We start from the raw sequence: 22,574 nt of genomic DNA on the forward strand, positions 1-22,574 counted from the left end.
AATATGAAGAAAAAAGATTTTGTTGCCCCCATTCCCATCTGTTGGCGCCTGCGAGAGAGAATAATATGATTTTAAAGCACCTTCTCCGACCCACATTATACATTTGGTGATTCTCATGGGAGAAGGAAAAAAGTCACAGGCCACGTATTTGGATGGTTTTGACAAATAAATGGGCCCCTTTCATTTAGTATAAGATATGGTGGTACAGTGTGTCTTTGTGGCCCCATACTATGAAACCGCAGGGACCATATGTTGCCTCCATACACCACTTATAGTACAGAGAATATCTACGTAATACGGTATCTGATGGAGAATGGCACGTCAGAACATACGGAATCTGACAGGAAAAAACCCTCATATAAAATCGGAGGCATAAGAAGGTTCAGTAAGGGCCCAGAGTCTTACATGGGTGCCATATTACAGATTCGTACAACTGAGCCGTAATACAGAAATGTGCATGAGGCCTAAGTATAAGGTCTCTCACACGGCAGTGTTTTCGTCAGTATTTTGCTCTAGTATTTGGAGCCAAAACCAGGGGTGGGTCCAACTTTTTCTTTGTGTAAATACTGACCAAAATACTGCCGTGTGAAAGAGACCCAGGGGTATGTTCACACAGGGCGGATATGATACAGAAAACTGCAGAAAATCCGTACTCTCTGTCGGATTTGCTACTGCTGATACCAGATGAGGGGCAAAAAGAAAGTCCATACTCACCTCCCCCTGGTCTCCTCACTCCAGGGCCGGTGTATATGCTGCCTGCCTACGGGGATGACGGTTTCTCCCATATGACCGGTGCAGCCTGACTGCAGTGGTCTCAGGAGGCCAGCAGTACTGAGAACAGATGGGGGAGGAGTGAGGCGTCGCTTTGGGAATGCCACAGAAGGTGAGTATGGTCTTTTGGAAATGTTTGGTCTTGGAAATGTTTTTGTTCTTTTCTCTTTTGATTTTTTGCTGTGAATTCGCAGATTTTCTTGCAGCGAAAATTGAAAAACTTGCTATTCGTTGCAGAATTTCACTTTCCCATTGAACTCAATGGGAGAAGTCCGCAACAAATATGCAAATTGTTTGTATAGATTAATTCTAGAGGTACGATTTTTGAAAGAACTCGGGTCGCCTCAGGTGAGGGGCACAGGGTAGCTGCCTCCATGGGGCAGCTTGTTGTAGTATGCACTGGCCGCTGGGGGCAGTGTAGTCTCCACACGCGTCTATTTGACAATAATGTGTATAGTATAGGGACTGCGCGAGCTTCACGCCAGAGAAGATCTGATCCACGGGTCTGCCCGCCTCCTCCCTCATTCCCACCTCTTCTTCTGCTCCTCCCGTTACGTCACTGGCCGGCAGCTCCTGCGCACTGACTCGTACATCTCCCCCTGGAAGGCACAGGTTGCCAGGGGAAGGGCTGGCAGGGGAAACCCGGCGTGATGAGGCTGAGTTGAAGCGGCTCTGGGATGGAGAGTGCGCTGCTCTGCGATGATGAGATCTGTAAGTGAACGCTGCTGGCTGGCGGGCGGGCATGGGGGCTGTGTGGTATCGGAGCATTATTAGTACAGTACCGTCATACTCTACCTGAGCCCTGGAGCTCACATCACTAGCACTTCTAGCTCGCTGACCTAGTGCTGTCACATACATGTCCATTGTAGCGTTGTATGCTGCCATAGCCCGTCATGTTACAACTATTTCCAGAGACAATGTGAGGAAGGAAGGGCTGAGCCGGCGAGGATAATGCCGACTGATGCCTGGTACACATGTATCCATAGTCACTCGCACGGCTTGGGGTCATGCCAGGCTGAGCGCCGTATTTCACGATATGTTGTGTGACATGTACAGAATAATTGGGGCAGATTTATAAAAACTAGTGAAGTAGTTGCCCATAGCTACCAATCAGGACGATGCTTTAATCTTCCGAAGGGCTGCTAAGAAATAAGAGCTGTAATTTGATTGGTTGTTATCAGCAACTCCTTTACTTTTCCTTACACTTGTGGCTTTTTTTTTTATAAACCTCCACAAAAATAACTATAACGCTTGTAGCCTCTGTCTAAGACTGTATTCAGATAATAAAATCTCCTGATCTATGCAACTGTATACCATATAGCTGCATATATCTACTCCCATTCTAAAAACAAAAAAAAAACTAAAACCTCATCGTACGTGGTATGTTTTTTTTTTTCTGTTGTGTGGGATCCCCTGTATTGAGAAGCATAGTCAACTACACTTTTTAATGCAGTGAAAAAAAGGTATTTGGCATATCGCAGCGTGTGCCAAAAGGACTCTCTTTTGGTGTGCGTGGAGTCCAGTATAGGTTATGGACACGTCCAGCCTAAATAGTGTGATATTGTTTTATTAAACATGTCACATGACATTCTGCTGTCTAACAACACAGAAGATGGCAGGAAGGTCACAGACAGCATGTCATTGTGCAGCGGAAAAAACATAACGTCCACAATGTTATGTGACTAAATAGGATTGATAAAAATCCTATTCACACCTCGCTTTTAAACCACACTTTTTTTTTAGTGCTTTCTTTTGATGTTTTTAAAAACTGTATTATGCTCTGTGTCCTGGTTATGCTTCTCCCCCAAAACTCCAATATGGACACCGCAGCATTGAAATCTGCATGAATAAAATGTCAGATTGGCAGTTTTTACATGCGATACTGTGATCAGGGTTTCTAGGAACATTAAGGCCCCGTGCACATGAACGTGCTTTTGCGGCCGCAATTCCCCCGAAAATCCACGGTAGAATTGCGGCGCCATTCATTTCTATGGGGCCATGCACATGCATGGCCCGGGAGCCCACACCACAGAAAGAACGGACATGTCTTATTACGGCCGTCTTCTGCGGTCCGGGCTCATTAAAAATAATGGCCGCGGCCATGTGCATGCCCCGCGGCTCGCGGGTGACAGTCCGCAGCCGGCCGACCCGAAAATCACGGCCGTGCACATGGCTAGGGTCGTCTGCATTAGGCCTAACACAAACTGGTATCGTGGAGAAGCTCCATGTAGCTGTGTCATGGCTTTACTCAGTGGTTGTATTGTGGCATCGAATGAATGTGATGAGCTGCAGTACCAGATACAGCGGCTATTCACAGATGAGCCACTGTACCAATGTAAATAAAGCGACGTGGCGTTCATGTGAGCCCCATGGCCCCTTCTCTGTGTTGACCAGCAGGGGTCACAGAGGAAGGACCCCCGCAATGAACAATCATTGATGGCCTATTCTAAGTAGCGTTATTACAATTAAAAGGATTGTTAGAATCGGGAATGTATGGTATCTTTGAAAAGAACGAAACCTAAACATGTGAACTTAGCACTGAGAAGCCCAGTTGTCCCTAACCAAGTGTAAAATGTTTTAGTGCTCTGTTGAATGCAAGTGTCTGTATACTTTTGGATGCTAAGTGCTTCATGAATTATTCCACTTGGTACAAATCTGTGTGTAATGATTATAAATAGGTTGATGGGTTTTCCTGAAGATAGACCATCAATTTTTGGGGACTGGACAACCCCTTGACTTAAGGTATGTTTGATGCTTCCGCTATCTACGACCTTACACCCCAAACCCCAATAAGAGACCACACATGAATTTTGGTGTAAAGGCCACAGCAGCCATTTATTAAACACACCTTTTTCTGAAAAAGAGCATAACCATAAACACATCATAACTCCATGATAACATCCTGCTCTATTTCCCAACTCCAGATAAAGGATCCTTGAAGGCACTTCAATCATTAAACTCCATCGTTTCCTTATTAGGTCTGGACCCCTTACCCTACAGCCGTTCTGCACCTGACCCGAGGGCACCAACCATGTCCAAGACCTCTCTCTCCCTTCCTGGGGACCCTGCCCATCAGGAATATATATGAGCTGGGTAACCAATCCCCAGCCCCTCCAATACTATCCCGGGTTAAACGCCCCGAGTTCTCTTGCAACAATCTCCATTGTTGCTTCTCCTTCTTACCATTCCGTGCCTCCAAAGACCCCTCCTCCTACCGCCACGACAATCATGTGTGACCCCTTACACATGATTGTCCCTCCACAACTGCAGGGCTTTCTCCATGCCCTCCTTAATGTCCAGGGTCCACATATCCAGACCCACCTCGTTTAGATGAACACCATCCGCCCTGAGGAAACCTACCTCTCTACCCTCCAACTCCTTATGCCGCACCACAACACCGCCATTGCGTGCCACAAATCTGCCAACTACCTTGTTGACCTTTGCTCGCGCTTTGTTTAAGCTATGTACGGAACGTGCCTGCCGCCACACCTTGCGAGCCACAATATCTGACCATACAATAACCACTCCTGGGAACGCCGACCACAACCGCAAAAGGTCAATCTTCACATCCCTCACTAAATCCCTGGACGACCGAATGCCCAAATCATTGCCGCCAAGGTGCACCACTAAGATATCCGGCGCCCTGTCCAAACCCGCATAAAATTGTACCTCTGGTAACAGCCTACACCACAGCATGCCCCGCAGGCCCAACCATCTGACCTGCACCTCTGCGTGATCCATGCCCAACTGCCGTCCGGCCGGACGAACATCTGCACGCACACCTCCCCAGTGCACGTAGGAGTGCCCCATGATCCAAATCAAGCAGGGACCTGCACCTAAAACAACACAAAACAACAACGTAACTACTCCATATCCACCTCCAGCACATCTTATCTCCACCGCCTCACAGCAAATGAGGCCGCACATACAACCTATATCGGTCTGACTCCCACCTACCGATCTTCTTAACCATCGCCGGGGATAAACCCCACCGAGCTGCTTCCGTAGCTGCGCCAATTCTAAAGGAATGAGAGCTAAAACCTGCTCCACCTCTGCCGGACAACAGGATACATTTTTTGAACACCTGTGAAAACTGGAATTTTGACAGAGACAGCCCGTCTGCATGAACCAACAAGGATGTCGGGCCCTCAGGCCTCACCGCGACAAACTCCCGAAAACCGCGGACCGGGCACACCCGCGACCCTGGTAACTCATACAAGCGCACCACAAAACCTCTCCCTTCCTGATCTGTCTTAGATCTACGGAGCAAACAAGAAAGGCAGGAGCCATCCAAATCCACATCAGCGTACAATAAACCCCCTGCCACACTCTTACTGGCCGACACCAACTCCGATATCCGGAACGCCCCAAAGAAAGCCAAAGAAAATGCCAGTGTAAATAGCCGTACTTCAAATGCTGAAACACAAACCTCCCTCAACAAATCACAAATCGCTACCAACAGCTCAAATGACACCGGCTTCCTGAGATCCCTAACTGCGGAACCCCTCCTGAAACCCTTCATTGCCTGCCGCACCAGAAAGGACTTAGTCACGTCCTCCTCACCTTTCTTCTTGAACCAAAAAGCCAAGGCCGACAAACTCCGAGCGACCGTTGCTGCAGACGACCCCTCACTGTACGCATTTCCTATATAATACAGCAAACACGCCGGCCGATCTGCAATACCTGCCTGCGCATTTTCTAACAAAGCCTCCCATACCTGCCATACCGCACTGTACCTCTGCCACGTAACCGCACTAACCGACCTTTCCACGAGCGACATCGCCATTGTCACACCACCTTCCACAGATGCTCTGGACACGGCAGGCCATGAGACTCCGCCCCCGGCGCCAGCAGACGAAACCTGTCCCACTGTTGACGAGAAAGGGAATCAGCCACAGAATTCAGCACCCCAGGAATATGCACTGCCACAAAATGCGCATTCAACATCAGACCTCTCAAAACTAAATATCGCAATAGCCGCACGACTGGCGGAGAATTAGCTGTCTGCGCATTAACAGCCTGAACGACACCCAGATTGTCACATACGAAACGCACTCTCCGGTCCCGCAGACAATCCCCCCACAACTCCGCAGCCACCACAATCGGGAACAATTCCAGCAGAGCCAAGTTACGGACAAAACCACATTCATGCCATGTATCAGGCCAAACTCCTGCACACCACTGCCCTTGGAAATAAGCCCCAAATCCACAAGCACCTGATGCATCTGTATACAGCTCCAAGTCCACACTAGACACCGGCTGATACATGAGCACCGACCGCCCATTATAGGTCTGCAAAAACTCCCCCCACACCAACAAGTCAGCTTTCAACTCCGCCGACAACCTAACGAAATGATGAGGGGAATGCACCCCTGCGGTAGCACTTGCCAATCGCCTGCAAAACACCCGCCCCATGGGCATAATCCTACAAGCAAAATTCAAATGCCCCAACAAGGATTGCAAGTCCCGCAACTGTATTTTCTTCCTGCGCAGCGCACTCGCCACCAACCCTCTCATCTCCAGCAACTTATCATCAGGCAAGCGACACTCCATGTTATCTGAATCAATCATGATTCCCAAAAACTTAATGACCGTCGTGGGTCCCTCAGTTTTTTCAGGCGCCAGAGGTACCCCAAAATCCATTGCCACTCTCTCCATAGTGTGTAGCAATCCTGCACACACATAGGTACCCGGCGGACCGATAAACAGGAAATCATCCAGATAATGCAGCGCAGATTGCACCTGCGCCTCCCGACGGACCACCCACTCCAAAAACGTGCTAAACATCTCAAAATAAGCGCATGAAATGGAGCAGCCCATCGGGAGGCAACAATCCACAAAATATTCCTCCTGCCAATAACATCCCAGCAAACAAAAACTATCCGGATGCACCGGCAATAAACGAAAAGCGGCCTCAATGTCAGTTTTCGCTAACAGAGAGCCCTTCCCGTATTTCCGAACCCAAACAACCGCCGCATCAAAGTTAGTGTAACTAACCGCGCACAGTGCCGGATCAATGCCGTCATTCACCGACTCGCCTTCCGGATAAGACAAGTGATGAATAAGGCGGAATTTATTCACCTCCTTTTTTGGAACCAAACCTAACGGGGAAACACGCAAATTCTGAACAGGCGGGGAGGAAAACGGCCCCGCCATGCGGCCCAAAGCCACCTCCTTCAGCAGCTTATCCGTAACCAGATCAGGCCGCGCCAAAGCAGACGACAAATTACGGACTACCCCATCACGTCCAACCGACGTACACGGAATCCGAAAACCTTCTGAAAATCCTAACCATAACAACTCCGCCACTTTCCTATTTGGATAGCCCCTTAAAAACGGGAGCATCCTTTCCACCCTCACCGGCGTCGCCCCTCTTCTGCTCAGCATCTCCCTGCCTGCCCTTATGCTTCTTGAAGCATCTGGACAAACCATGGGCGCCTCCGCAACCGGAGCACTCGTGCTTGTACCTACAGTCTGGGCCGAACTTGCAATGCCCCTCATTGTACTGCCAGCAACACCCCTTTCCTGAGGATCCTGACCGACCCGCTGCTGACCCCTGACCGCCGGCCGCATCCCGAAAGGGCTGCTGCCCCTGTTTTGGCGCAGACATCAGACGCATCCATAAACTGATATCCTTGTGATCCCATCGCAACGACGGGCGCACCGACTTCCGCTGACGAAACTGTTCGTCATACCGCAACCACGCATTACCACCGTATACACGATACGCCTCCCCTACCGAATCCATATAACAGAATAGCGCCGAACAGTTCTCCGGCGCCTTCTCACCCACCACACTAGCCAAGATAGCGAAGGCCTGCAGCCAATTCGCAAAAGTCCGTGGAATCAAACGATACCGCCGCCGCTCCTCCTCCTCCTTCTTACTTTCATCCGGTTTCCACCGGTCCAAATTAAACTTCTCTAACGGCAGCAAAGAAAAAATCTCAACATATTCATCTTTCCATATCTTTTCCCTAATTTCCACCTTCAAATGTGCCCCCAGCGGGCCCTCAAAACACACATAAACCTCGCCTTTTGCCGCGTCAGCCAAACGCACATCCTCCACCACTTTCTTAGCTGTACTAGCCGCCTCGTCAACCGCTTTTCCCACAGCCACTACGGCACCCACAACCGGCGCCACTTCACTAACACCCGCAATCACTGCCGCAGTTGCACCAGAAATCGCCTCATTAGCAACCGCACTCCCTGCCGCACTAGCAAACGCCTCACTAGCAGCGCCCCATACCCTCGCTGGCGACTGCTCTACGCCTGGCACAATTCTCCTAAAATACTCCTGCATCCCTCTAAACAACAATTGCATCTGTGACATTGACAACATCCCCCCCACATCCCCCCCACACATCCCCGGCACCACATCCGTGGTAGACTCACCCGTACGTCCCTGAGGTGACCTCCCAGCGGACGCGTCCATCACTCCAGATAATCCAGGCGTCGGTCGTGACGATCCTAGGGAGTGGTGCTCCTGCACCCCACGCTCCCCGTAGCTCCCCGCACTTCCAGTCGCTGCTGCTCTAGGCTCCGCGGAATGCGGCCCGTCCACGATCCTGCCACCCCCTGGTGGCGTGGCATATTCAGAACGACAGCCCTGCCGATCCAGTCCTTCTGCAGGGCTGTCAAAATAAAATCTTCTTGTCGTTGTTGCTGCCTGTATAGCAGACCGCTGCCCCCCCTCGTCCGGATGGGGCCCGGCGTCACTCCAAGAAGTTGCCCGGGTACCTCCGGTCGCTGTCGCCGCCGCACGCCTCCCTGCTCCTGCAGGAGGCGATCTCGCTCCCCATCTAGATGCCGCCCGCCTCTTCCTACGGGTCGGTGCTGGTGTCCTGATGTCTGTACGCTGAGCTCCTCCGGCACCTGGAGCATCGGCGCCGGAGAAAGCCGTCACTTCCGGACCTGCGCGCGCATCCGGCCCAGCGCGCACATCCGGTCCTGTGCGCGCATCCGGTCTTGCGCGCGCATCCGGTCCCGCCTCCACTTCCGGCGTCGTTGTTGAAGACAGGAGGGAGGAAGATGGCCGCCGCGGCCCCCCCCCTCCTGTCACCTCCGGTCTCGCCCGCCTGATGGGATTCCTCCCTGACCTCCGTGGACCGTCGCCAGGGTGCAGCTCCGGACCAGCAGGAGGAGGAGGGTCCCTGGAGGGGCTCCCTCGGCGCCGACCAGACCGAGGCGTCTCTGCAGATGAAGGCCTCTCCTGAGGCCTGGAACGCCTGCTGCTGCGTCCCTCACTCTCCTCTCCAGCCGCTGGAACCGGAGGAAGAGCCCCGGCAATCAGCGCATCCAGCCATCCCACGCCGTGCTGCATCGCTGCCTCCCGGATCCTGGCCATCGTTGTCTCCATCGCCGCTTCCATCAGGTAAGTAAATTATTTATCTGTATATTTTTCTTTTCACTATAATAACAGGACAAAACTTTCTCCTGTTGTCCAGCGGGAAAGAGGGCTGCCTTTTCCCCGCATGGACTTATATACTTTATTCTCCACCCACCACATATAGATACATTTTGCCCCATACCCCTTTCACATAACCCTCCAATCCCTATAAATATAGCCTAAAACATAATACCTAGAACATAATAGCCTAGAACTCCCAAACACCTAGTCATGCGCTTCCTTCATTACGGCTGCGCCTACATTACGCTGGGCTTACTTTAACCCCTTAAAGGCATGGTGTCGCCCCAAAAACATGTTTTTTTTTTAAAATTTAAACATTTAGTGTGTGGGTGATTAAACATTGTTCAAATTTTTTTTATTTTTTTCGCGAGTCAGGAAATATTATAAATTTTTTCAAATTTTTCAAAATTTATAATACTACCCATTTTTGGTCACTAGATGGAGCTGTTTGGAGCTAGTTCCCAAAATTGCAGCATTGCAACATTGGGTTAAAAGCTATCGCTCTAGTGAGCGCTCAGCATCCCCCCCTCCTTTATCCTGGCTAGTGCCGGGATAAACGAGGGGTTTGAAAGGTTTAACCTGCTACACTGTGTGTCGCCATTTTTTGAGGTAACTCACAGTGTAGTAGGTTTACATGCAGTAGTAAACACACACAAACACTAACATACATTGAAATCGCTTACCTGCTCCTGCCGCCGCGGCCCGTCCGCTCCCTTTGCTGCCGCTGTTCCATGTGCACTTGTCCGGAAGCCGCGACCGGAAGTAGTAATATTACTGTCCGGCCGCGACTTCCGGTCCACAGGAAAATGGCGCCGGACGGCGCCAATTTCGAATAGGACTGTGTGGGAGCGGCGCATGCGCAGTTCCCACACAGACGCCGTACACGGCAGTCAATGGGACGGGAGCCGTTCGCAGTCCCTATGGGACTGTGGCTGCCGTATTCCATGTCTGTGTGTGTCGTTAATCGACACACACAGAAATGGAACAAAAAATGTCAGCCCCCATAGGGAAAAAAAAGTGTGAAAAAAAGAAACAGTAAAACACAAACACACAAATGAAAATAAACGTTTATATTAAGGCACTAACATCTTTAACATATAAATAAAACATTTGTGATGACACTGTTCCTTTAAGGACGCAGCCTAGTTTGGGCCTTAAGGCTCAGAGCCCATTTTTCAAATCTGACATATTTCACTTTATGTGGTAATAACGTCGGAATGCTTAAACCTATCCAAGCGATTCTGAGATTGTTTTCTCGTGACACATTGGGCTTCATGTTCGTGGTAAAATTTGCTCGATATATTCAGTCTTTATTTGTGAAAAATTGCAAAATTTAGAGAAAATGTACAAAAAATAGCATTTTTCAGAATTTAAATGCATCTGCTTGAAAAACAGACAGTTATACCACCCAAAATAGTTACTAGTTCACATTTCCCATATGTCTACTTTAGATTGGCATCGTTTTTTGAACATTATTTTATTTTTCTTGGACGTTACAAGGCTTAGAATATAAACAGCAATTTCTCATATTCTTAAGAAAATTTCAAAAGCCTTTTTTTGAAGGTACCAGTTCAGTTCTGAAGTGGATTTGAGGGGCCTATGTATTAGAAACCCCCATAAAACACCCCATTTTAAAAACTAGACCCCTCAAAGTATTCAAAACAGCATATAGAAAGTTTTTTAACCCTTCAGGCATTGCACAGGAATTAAAGCAAAGTGGAAATGAAATTTCATTTTTTCTGCTGAATTTCAATTTTATTAAATTTTTTTCTGTAACAGAGAAGGTTTTACCAGAGAAATACTACTAAATATGTATTGTCCAGATTCTGCAGTTTTTAGAAATGTCCCACATGTGGCCCTACTGCGCTCGTGGACTAAAACACAAGCCCTAGAAGCAAAGAAGCACCTAGTGCATTTTGAGGCCTCTTTTTTATTAGAATATATTTTAGGCAGCATGCCAGGTTTGAAGAGGTGTTGAGGTATCAAAACAATGGAAATCCACCAGAAGTGACCCCATTTTGGAAATTACACCCCTCAAGGAATTCATTTATGGTTTTTGTTATCATTTTGACCGCACAGTTTTTTCACAGCACCTATTTGAATTGGGCTGTGAAATGAAAAAAATGATATTTTTTCCAATAAGATGTCATTTTTGATCAAAATTTCTTATTTTCACAAGGAACAACATGCCCCATTTTGTTGCCCAATTTGTCCTTAGTGCGGCAATACCCCATTTGTGGTGATAAACTGCCGTTTGGGCCCATGGGAGGGCTCAGAAGGAAAGGACCACCATTTGGCCTACTGGAGCTTTTCTGGTGCTAAGTCATGTATGCAGAAGCCCCTGAGGTACCAGTACAGTTGAAACCCCCGAGAAGTGACCCCATTTTAAAAACTACACCCCTTAAGACATTCATCTAGAGGTGTAGTGAGCATTTTGACCCCACAGGTACTGTGTAAAAGATAATGCGCAGCAGATGGTGCAGTGTGAGATTTGCAATTTTATATATATATATATGCCATTTCAGTGTCCAATATATTGTGCCCAGCATGCGCCACCGGAGATATACACCCCTTAAATTGTAATGTGGGATCTCCTGGGTACGGCAATACCCTACATGTGGCTGTTATCAGCTGACTGGGCACACGGCAGGGCTCAGAAGGGAAAGATGAGGGGGGTAAGCTGTGCGGAGTACATCAGGGTAAATTAAAAATCAAGGGATGTATGATACATTTTAAAACAATCTTTTATACAGAGCCCTGGTTTTTCGGGACACGTGTCACATTGGTATATTGTGTTCTTCCTTATCCCCCTCTTATAGCAGACTCTGCACCTCTTTTGACTCTTTCCCTTTCCACCGGTTTGGGGAACTTCTCCTGGAAAGTGTTGCCCTGGTACGATGCGTGTGGCCTCGCTTCCAGAAGTACTGGGTGCCCCCCCTTCCTGGTCCCTAAAGATTAGATCTTGAAATTCCAGGAAAGTTCCCCTCTGGCCTGCACATCGACGTAACACGCACGCATTGTACAAAACCATCTGTATGATGTGCCCGGCCAGCTTCTTATACCACACCGCATGGCGCTGTAGGGCTTCAGGACTTGATCTGACAAGTCCATCCCTCCCATGTACCTATTGTAGTCCAGGATGCAGTCTGGTTTGGGAGTGGCCTTTCCTTCATATAACCTAAACATGTAGGTATACCCGGATGCACTCTCGCACAGCTTATACATCTTCACGCCATACCTTGCCTTCTTACCCGGCAGGTACTCGTGGAATTGAACCCTCCCTTGAAAATGTACCAGGGACTCATCAATAGAAATACACTTCTCGGGTGTGTATGTTTGGGAAAACCGGGCACTGAAACGGTCTAATAGGGGTCTCCGTTTATACAAACGGTCAAAACTGGGGCCATCTCGGGGTGGGCACGGCTCATTATCAGTATAATGTAAGAAGCGAAGTATTGCCTCATTTATTTATTTTTTTAGGTTCCAGTTCAGTTCTGAAGTTGCTTTGAGGGGCCCATATATTAGAAACCCCTATCAAACACCCCATTTTAGAAACTAGACCCCTCAAAGTATTCACAACAGCATTTAGGAAGTTTATGAACCCTTTAGGTGTTTCACAGAAATTTAGAGCAAAGTAGAGGTGAAATTTACTTTTTTTTTTGTCAGAAAATCCTCTTTATACCATTTTTTTTATAACACAAAAGGTTTTATCAGAGAAACGCAACTTAATACCTATTGCCCAGATTCTGCAGTTTTGAGAAATATCCCACATGTGGCCCTAGTGCGGTAATGGACTGAAGCACCGGCCTCCGAAGCAAAGGAGCACCTAGTGGATTTTGAGCCCTCCTTTTTATTAGGCACCATGTCCGGTTTGAAGAGGTTTTGTGGTGCCAAAACATTGGAAACCCCCCAAAAGTGACCCCATTTTGGAAACTAGACCCCTTGAGGAATCCATTGTAGTTTTCTTGGGGTGCATGCAGCTTTTTGATCAGTTTTTATTCTATTTTTAGGTGGCGTGGTGACTAAAAAACAGCAATTCTACTATTGTTTTTTATTCTATTTTTTTTACAGCGTTCACCGTGCGCTGTAAATGACACATTCACTTTATTCTGCGGGGCGATACGATTACGGTGATACCAGATGTTTATAGTTTTTTTTTATGTCTTATGGCGTTTGCACAATAAAATAAGTTTTGTAAAAAATCATTCACTTTTTGTGTTACCTTATTCTAAGAGCCAGAACGTTTTTATTTTTCAATCAATAAAGCCGTGCGAGGACTTATTTTTTGCGTAACGAACTGTAGTTTCGATCAGTACCATTTTTAGGGACATGCGACTTTTTGATCTCTTTTTATTCAATTTTTTGGGAGGTGAAGTGACCAAACAATTGTGATTGTGGTACGGTTTATTATTATTTTTTTTTACGGCGTTCACCGCGCGGGATAAATAACAAAATAATTTTGTAGTTCAGGCCGTTACGGACGCGGCGATACCAATTATGTATAGTTTATTTGTTTGTTTATATATTTTTATTAATAATAAATGACTGATAAGAGAAAAAGGGGGATTTTTACTTTTAATACTTTTAAAACTTTTATTTTCTTATTTTTACACAACTTTTTTTAACTTTTTTTTTACTGTATTACTTTGTCCCACTAGGGGACTTGAGGGCAGGAGGCCCTGATCGCAATTCTAATACACTGCACTACATGCGTAGTGCAGTGTATTAGAACTGTCAGCTACTCACTGACAGCAAGCATAGTGGGTCCTGACGTTGTCAGGACCCACTAGGCTTCCGTCTATGGCATAGCCGGACGCCATTGTTTGGTGTCCGGTTGCCATAGTCACCATCGCCGGCCGCTATCGTGTAGCAGCCCGGCGATGGCGGATTAACCCCTAAGAAGCCGCGATCGCTATTGAACGCGGCTTCTGAGGGGTTAATCGGCGGGGGAGCTCCGCGATCGGTCCCGGCACATTGAGCAGTGATAGTCTGCTGTCGGAAACAGCAGCTATCACAGCTCATGAACGCGCCCCGCGCGAACGGCGCCGTGTTTACTCCATGACATACTATTATGTCATGGAGCGCGAACGATGCACTTACCATGACATAATAGTATGTCCTGGAGCGTTAAGGGGTTAAGCCAAAACCAGGAATGGAACCTAAACAGAAGAAATCTATAACGAAAGCCACACAGGTCTGCCCTCCTGGATTTAATTCTGGTTTTGGCTTACAAAATGCAGAGCACCAAAATACACACAGGACAATAGTGTCAAAATTATGATCTACAACTCTATAAAATAACAAAATTGGCTAAAATACATAAAATTGAATATAAAAAGGGGACGATAACCCACAAATTAGTGGGCGGTGTGTGGTCAATATATATCCATTGCAGACATAGTAAATAAGCAACAATAGATGTCTGAAAGTACCGTATGGTATAGCAGACTACGGATTACCCTGTATGGTGCCGACAACAAAGCATATAACATGCAAAAAGGCAGACCGTACAAAGCTATAAATGCAAAGAGATACAGACCAAACAGGACACCAGAACCAACGCACGTTTCGCTATTTGGCTGCAGATTTTCCCCAGACGAAGCAATCTGCAGTGTGGGAACCAAGCCTAATAACAGTGCTGCCAGTGGAGCAATTCTAAGAGGGTATGTTCACACGGCTTATTTTGAGCGTAAAAGGCTTGTATTACGCTCCAAAATACACTTGAAATAAGCCAGCAAATAGTTTCCCATTGATTTCAATGTAAATAAACCTGTGCTGTTCACATGAGACGTATTTTTACGCTAATGCATTCCATTGACATTACAAAAAAGACCTCAAAATATGCTTACAATTAAAAGAAGCTTCACTTCCAGCCTCAAAAACGCCATGAAATGTTCTACCTGTGAACTTACCCTTAGACATCAGACTGCAGGTGCCATTAGCAGAATACAGGTTACTTTATGGCTGCTCGTATTTTGTCAGTGTACTGGACGCACAGGCTGTAGCACTGCAGCGAGCACATAATGACACAATATCTAGCAAGTTTGGACATATTCCAGGAGCCAGGTAGCCACTGCTCTTAATATTTTGCTTCTGGTGCCTAACTTTTCAGCGTCTTCTACTTGTGTCTAAGAACGTTTTATTGTCTGGCTACTAAAGTCACCAATTGGCTCCTTGAGTGGTGGAAGAATATTTTATTTTTCCTGGCACAGTAAGGCTATGTTCACACGGAGTATTTTGGGGGAGGAATATCTGCCTCAAAATTCCGTTTGGAACTTTGAGGCAGATATTCCTCTCCCTGCACGCCGATTTTCGCGGCAATTATCGCGCCGTTTTTCGCCCGCGGCCATTGAGCGCCGCGGGCATAAAACAGTGAGATATACGCTTTCTCCTGCCTCCCATTGAAGTCAATGGGAGGTCGGAGGCGGAAGCGCCCGAAGATAGGGCATGTCGCTTCTTTTTCCCGCGAGGCAGTTTTACTGCTCGCGGGAAAAAGACGCCGACGCCTCCCATTGAAATCAATGGGAGGCGTTCTCGGGCCGTTTCTGCCGAGTTTTGCGACGCGGTTTCCGCGTCAAAAAACTCGGCAAAATACCCCGTGTGAACATAGCTTAAAGCTATGGTGCTCCACAAATGGCAGCTGTATTTTTTTTCCTGCCGCCATATGCAGTGGCAGGAAATCTGAGTTTCCTGCAGCTTTGGTTTTGGTAAAACGTTGTTCATTTTATGATTTATATTGTGTCTCTGCTAATGTCCTTTTTTTTAATTTTCTGGCGGTGTCACTGGTGTGTGACACATTTATAAAGTGTGTGCAATGTGTACTGCTCCAACAAACCGTTATTCAGGCTAGACCTAGTGCCATTACAGGAGGTTTTTTTTCATTGGCGTCTTTGCACACGTACAATATATACTCTTGGTGTATATACCTAATACTACTACCTACTGCCCAACAGGATAGGCACCTTTTTTCTAATCTTGAGAAAATAACAGTACTTTTCAACAGGAGGCAAAAATGTTTTAATGTAAATGTAGCTTTTAATCCACATTTAATGCTGTTTTGACTTTCCATTAGCGGAACGCTGTAGTTGGCACAAAGGTGGAAATATTACTTGTCATGTTGCTTATTTTTTAAAATTATTTATGAATTTCAATCGCGGGAATGGAGATTACAAAGAGAGGACGGGGTTTTGGGAAAAAATGATCAACAAAAATTAAAATTCACAAAAACACAAACCATTGTCTCTGCTGTTAAATACAATTCAGTAGCGTCAACAGTAGTATGTTTTTGTGTTTTGTTTTTTTAAACGTAGGCTTTCACGCTACCGTAAGTATATGTTTACCACTCTTCCGTCAGGAAGAGAGGATTGAAAGATTAAACGGAAATCAATGGTTCAGTTAAAATTACCCTTGATTTTAATGGTAATTCCTTTTGTTACAGTTGCTTTCTGTTTGTCTCCATTCGTAAGGTTTCCGTTTTTTGTTTTTTTTAACGGAAACAAAAGTGCAGCCTATAGAACTTTTTTGTTTCTGTCCAAAAAAATGAAAACCTAGCGAACCGAGACAAACGGAAAGTAACTGAAACAAAAGAATTACCATTGAAATCAATGGTAATTCTAACAGAACCATTGTTTTCCGTTTAATCTTTCGATCCTCTATTCCTCTGACGGAAGAGAGGTAAACGTATAGTAACGGTAGTGTGAAAGAAGCCTTACTTATGTACGTTTCCTTTTAATCCTAATGTCTTGTCCTGTTTTCTTCACCATGGTAAATGTTGCTGGCTGGGCTCTGGATAGAGGCGGCTTCTGTAGTTGTACATCGTTAGTGGAACAATAGATGATGTCACTTGACAAGCAGGCAGGGTGAGGCTGTTTATGGCTGCCAGCCTGCTCTGAACAGGGCACAAATTCCTGCTACATTTCCTTGTTCCTTGTGGTAATGTGCCAATAGATGTATCATATCCCCCCTCCCCCCCCCCCACCCTGTTTTAGTTGTGGTTACAAATTTATACAGTGGTAAAAGAAAACAAAAATATTACGGTTTCCGTTCTATACAAACAGTCTGAAGATAAGTAATTGTATGAAGAGTGACATAAATAAACGTATCAGTAAATTATTTAAACAACTATAAAGAAGCCAAACACTTTCATTAAGACACGCTTGTTCGATTTGCGCAAGTAAAAAAACGCAGCGTTTTTCCTACATTTCTTGTGCGTTGCGTATTGGCATCAATGTGCTTTGCGAGTGGCATGCGTTTTATCTCGTCTGTGAATTCCTGTAATTTTTATTTTGTTTACATTTATTTCTATGTATTTGCGTGAAACACGGACAGCACACGGATGTCGTCCATGTGCTGTCCGTGATTTTCACGCACCTATAGGCTTCAATGGGTGACTAGGTGTGTGAAAGCACCGATATAGGACATGCAGTGACTTTCACGCAACGGACACACGCTGTGTGTTAACACACGCCAGTCTGACTTGCCCCATTGAAATCAATGGGTCCGTGTGCTGTGCGTTATTAAAGCCCCAATTTATCCCCATGTCGGGGGGGGGGGGGTCTATCGTAATTTTAATGATCTTTGTCTGGCTAGCAACTACACTCTAAATTCTAGTGTGACATAGTGGACGATACAGCAGTCTGCAGCTGCTTATTTTGACGGTTACATTGTGCCTACGAGACATACACCTATGTTACAATCACGTATACCTCATTCAAATGGTGTGCTAGCCGACTTTGTGCAACTTTTAACTCTTCATATGTTGTATGTTCCCATTTTGGCTTTTTTCACTTGACTATTAAAGGTTATATCTTATTTTCAATTCAATCATTTCTAGTGGTAGTTGGGAAATAGGGTTTATTGTGCTTTGGCACATTTGTTTTTGCTTGATATAATCATTTACCTGCCAACTACCAGGGTCTTCTAGTCATTTTTTTTTTTATTTTTTTGCGCGTTATTTCAACGCACAGCACACGGATGAGTATTACTCGTCTGAATGAGCCCTTACCAGTGAAAAAAGCTAATATGTTGGCTAAAGTTACATTTATACAGTACAATATCGTACCTACACACAAGCTTGTCTGTAATGGCAATGTTCTTTAAAGGGGTATTCCCATTCCGGACATTTATGGCATATCCACAGGATATGCCATAAATGTCAGATAGATGCAAATCTCATCTCTGGGACCCACAGCTATCAGTAGAACGGGGCCTAACAAGATGCCTGGGTTTTCTGCAAACAGCAGAGCGTTTTTTCGCTTCTCTGTTCCCGGAACTTGCATAGAAGTGAATGGGAGATCCAGAAACAGCGTAGCACAGTGAGCTAGGCTGTCTCCTTAGTTCCCCAATTTTGGAAAACCGGATATGCCATAAATGTCCGATTGATGCAGGTCCCACCTACCTTCTTTCGCTAGGCTCCGGACACTAACTTGACGTGACACAGCGAGGTACGCTGTTTCCGGAACTCAGGAGCTACTGAAACAGCGTAGCTTGATGTTCTACACTATTTCTGGAATGCCCATTTGCTTCTATGGGAGCTCCAGAAACAGCGTAGTAAAGCATGCTCACACCATAGATGGTGGTGGCAATGTTCTTTAAAGGGGTATTCCCATCTCGAACACTATGGCATATCCACGGGATATGCCATAAATGTCCGATAGATGCGGGTCCCACCTCTGACCCGCACCTTTTTTCTAGAATAAGTTCCCCCGCCCTACCTTCTGTGACTTCCCTATGTGGCAGGGTTTTCCAGAGAAGGTGTAGCACAGTGAGCTGTGCTGTTTTCAGAACTTGGGAGCTACGGATACAGCCTAGCTCGCTGTGCTACTCTGGATCTCCAAATGACTACGGGGGTTCCGGAAACAAAGCAGAGTAGTGAAACACGCTCTGCTGTTTCCAGAAAACCCGGCCATCCCGTTAGTTTAAGAAGCCGGAGCCCAGCAACAACGGCAGAAGGAAGACTGGCGTCAGAGGGCCCTGTTCTAAAGATAGATGTGGGTCCCACCTATGGGACCCACACCTATCAGACATCAATGGTATATCCTCTGGATTTGCCAGAAATGTACAAGATTGGAATACCCCTTCAAGAGAAAAAGTTAGACGATGTACATTTATTTTACAACTTCAGGAGTGATAACAATAATTTTTACGCATGAGATCAATTTTAATCATGGATAAGTTTATTGCTGATGGTTCTGTGCTATAACATTAGTCCATTATTACAATCGCAGAGAAACCTACTAATTGTGATGATAATTGATACATGTAAACGGATTTGTGAAGAAATGGCCAAATAAAGTCAGTGTATCTATCCCCTGGGGTTATTTACCTTACTGCCGTCGTCTTATAACTCCAGCTTCACTGAAAGTAGGTGGGTGTCTCATCTATCTCTATCTCTCTATCTCTCTATCTCTCTAATCTCTCTAATCTCGCAAAGAAACACATCAATTCCCCTTCTTTTTAACCCCTTAAGGACGCAGCCTAGTTTTGGCCTTAAGGCTCAGAGCCCATTTTTCAAATCTGACATATTTCACTTTATGTGGTAATAATGTCGGAATGCTTAAACCTACCCAAGCGATTCTGAGATTGTTTTCTCGTGACACATTGGGCTTCATGTTCGTGGTAAAATTTGGTCGATATATTCAGTGTTTATTGGTGAAAAATTGCAAAATGTAGAGAAAATTTTGAAAAAATAGCATTTTTCAGAATTTAAATGCATCTGCTTGTAAAACAGACGGTTATACCACCCAAAATAGTTACTAGTTCACATTTCCCATATGTCTACTTTAGATTGGCATCGTTTTTTGAACATTCTTTTATTTTTCTTGGACGTTACAAGGCTTAGAACATAAACAGCAATTTCTCATATTTTTAAGAAAATTTCAAAAGCCTTTTTTTTAAGGTACCTCTTGAGTTCTGAAGTGGCTTTGAGGGGCCTATGTATTAGAAACCCTGATAAAACACCCCATTTTAAAAACTAGACCCCTCAAAGTATTCAAAACAGCATTTAGAAAGTTTTTTAACCCTTCAGGCATTTCACAGGAATTAAAGCAAAGTGGAGGTGAAATTTGCAAATTTAATTTTTCTTGCTGAATTTCAATTTTATTCATTTTTTTTCTGTAACAAAGAAGGTTTTACCAGAGAAACACTACTAAATATGTATTGCCCAGATTCTGCAGTTTTTAGAAATTTCCAGCATGTGGCTCTACTGCGCTCGTGGAATAAAACACAAGCCCTAGAAGCAAAGAAGCACCTAGTGCATTTTGAGTCCTCTTTTTTATTAGAATATATTTTAGGCAGCATGCCAGGTTTGAAGAGGTGTTGAGGTGCCAAAACAATAGGAATCCCCCAATAGTGACCCCATTTTGGAAACTACACCCCTCAAGGAATTAATTTATGGTTGTTGTTACCATTTTGACCACACAGTTTTTTCACAGCACGTATTTGAATTGGGCTGTGAAATGAAAAAAATGACATTTTTTCCAATAAAATTTCATTTGTGATCAAAATTTCTTATTTTCACAGGGAACAAAATACCCAATTTTGTTGCCCAATTTGTCCTGAGTGCGGCAATACCCCATTTGTGGTGATAAACGGCTGTTTGGGCCCATGGGAGGGCTCAGAAGCAAAGGAGCGCTATTTGTTCTTTGGAGTCCAGATTTTGCTGGATTGGTTTTCGGGTGCCATGTCACATTTGCAGAGCCCCAGAGGTATCAAAGCAATAGAAACCCACCAGAAGTGACCCCATTTTGGAAACTACACCCCTCAAGGAATTCATTTATGGGTGTTGTGACCATTTTGACCCCATAGTTTTTTCACAGAACTTATTTGAATTGGGCTGGGAATGAAAACAAAATTATTTTTGCAAATAATATGTCGTTTTGGCTGAAAATTTCTTATTTTCACAAACAAAATACCCCATTCTGTTGCGCAATTTGTTCTGAGTGCAGCAATACCCCATTTGTGGTGATAAACTGCCGTTTGGGCCCATGGGAGGGCTCAGAAGGAAAGGACCACCATTTGGCCTACTGGGGATTTTCTAGTGCCAAGTCATGTATGCAGAAGCCCCTGAGGTACCAGTACAGTTGAAACCCGCAAGAAGTGACCCCGTTTTAAAAACGACACCCTTAAGGCATTCATCTAGAGGTGTAGTGAGCATTTTGACCGGAGACCTACACCCCATAAACTGTAATGTGGGTTCTCCTGGGTATGGCAATACCCTACATGTGACTGTTATCAGCTGCCTGGGCACAAAGCAGGGCTCAGAAGGGAAAGACGAGGGGGGATAAGCTGTGCGGGGGGCGTCAGGGTAAGTAAAATTGGGGTAAATTATAAACCAAGGGATGTATGATAAATTTTAAAACACTCTTTCATACAGAGCTCTGGTTATTCAGGACACGTGTCACATTGATATATTGTGTCATCCCTTATAGCAGACTTTGCACCTCTTTTGACTTTTTCCCTTCTTGCCAGTTTGGGGAACTTCTCCTGGAAAGTGTTGCCGCCCTGGTACGATGCGTGTGGCCCCGCTTCCAGAAGTACTGGGTGCCCCCCCTTCTTGGTCCCTAAAGATTAGGTTCTTGATAATCACCTCTTGAAATTCCAGGAAAGTTCCCCTCTGGCCTGCACATCGACGTAACACGTACGCATTGTACAAAGCCATCTGTATGATGTGCCCGGCCAGCTTCTTATACCACACCGCATGGCGCTGTAGGGCTTCAGGATTTGATCTGACCAGTCCACCCCTCCCATGTACCTATTGTAGTCCAGGATGCAGTCTGGTTTGGGGGTGGCCTTTCCTTCATATATCCTAAATTTGTAGGTATACCCTGATGCACTCTCGCAGCTTATATATCTTCACGCCATACCTTGCCCTCTTACCCGGCAGGTACTCGCGGAATTGAACCCTCCCTTTAAAATGTACCAGGGACTCATCAATAGAAGTACACGTCTCGGGGGTGAATGCTTGGGAAAACCGGGCACTGAAACGGTCTAATAGGGGTCTCCGTTTATACAAACTGTCAAAACTGGGGTCATCTCGGGGTGGGCATGGCTCATTATCAGTATAATGTAAGAAGCGAAGTATTGCCTCATTTATTTATTTTTTTAGGTTCCAGTTCAGTTCTGAAGTTGCTTTGAGGGGCCCATATATTAGAAACCCCTATCAAACACCCCATTTTAGAAACTAGACCCCTCAAAGTATTCACAACAGCATTTAGAAAGTTTATGAACCCTTTAGGTGTTTAACGGGAATTTAGAGCAAAGTAGGTGTGAAATTTAAATTATTTTTTTTGTCAGAAAATCCTCTTTATACCATTTTTTTTACAACACAAAAGGATTTATCAGAGAAACGCAACTTAATACGTATTGCCCAGATTCTGCAGTTTTGAGAAATATACCA

At 45.5% G+C, this 22,574-nt stretch overlaps 1 protein-coding gene across 3 annotated transcripts in view; it reads left to right on the forward strand.

Moving 5' to 3' along the window:
• Window positions 1-1,272: 1,272 nt before the first annotated feature.
• The window catches only part of ANKDD1A (ankyrin repeat and death domain containing 1A), a 71,716-nt gene continuing 50,414 nt past the window's right edge, over window positions 1,273-22,574 (forward strand). For all 3 annotated transcript variants that reach the window (XR_012882457.1, XR_012882456.1, XM_075858271.1), the window contains exon 1: window positions 1,273-1,482. Coding sequence is in view for 1 of the 3 variants with exons in the window: in XM_075858271.1 (XP_075714386.1) it covers window positions 1,449-1,482 (34 nt within the window). In the remaining 2 variants the exon portion in view is untranslated. The remainder of the gene's footprint in view (window positions 1,483-22,574) is intronic.

The sequence above is a fragment of the Rhinoderma darwinii genome, chromosome 3 (assembly GCF_050947455.1).
Source record: "Rhinoderma darwinii isolate aRhiDar2 chromosome 3, aRhiDar2.hap1, whole genome shotgun sequence".
NCBI classification, from domain to species: domain Eukaryota; kingdom Metazoa; phylum Chordata; class Amphibia; order Anura; family Rhinodermatidae; genus Rhinoderma; species Rhinoderma darwinii.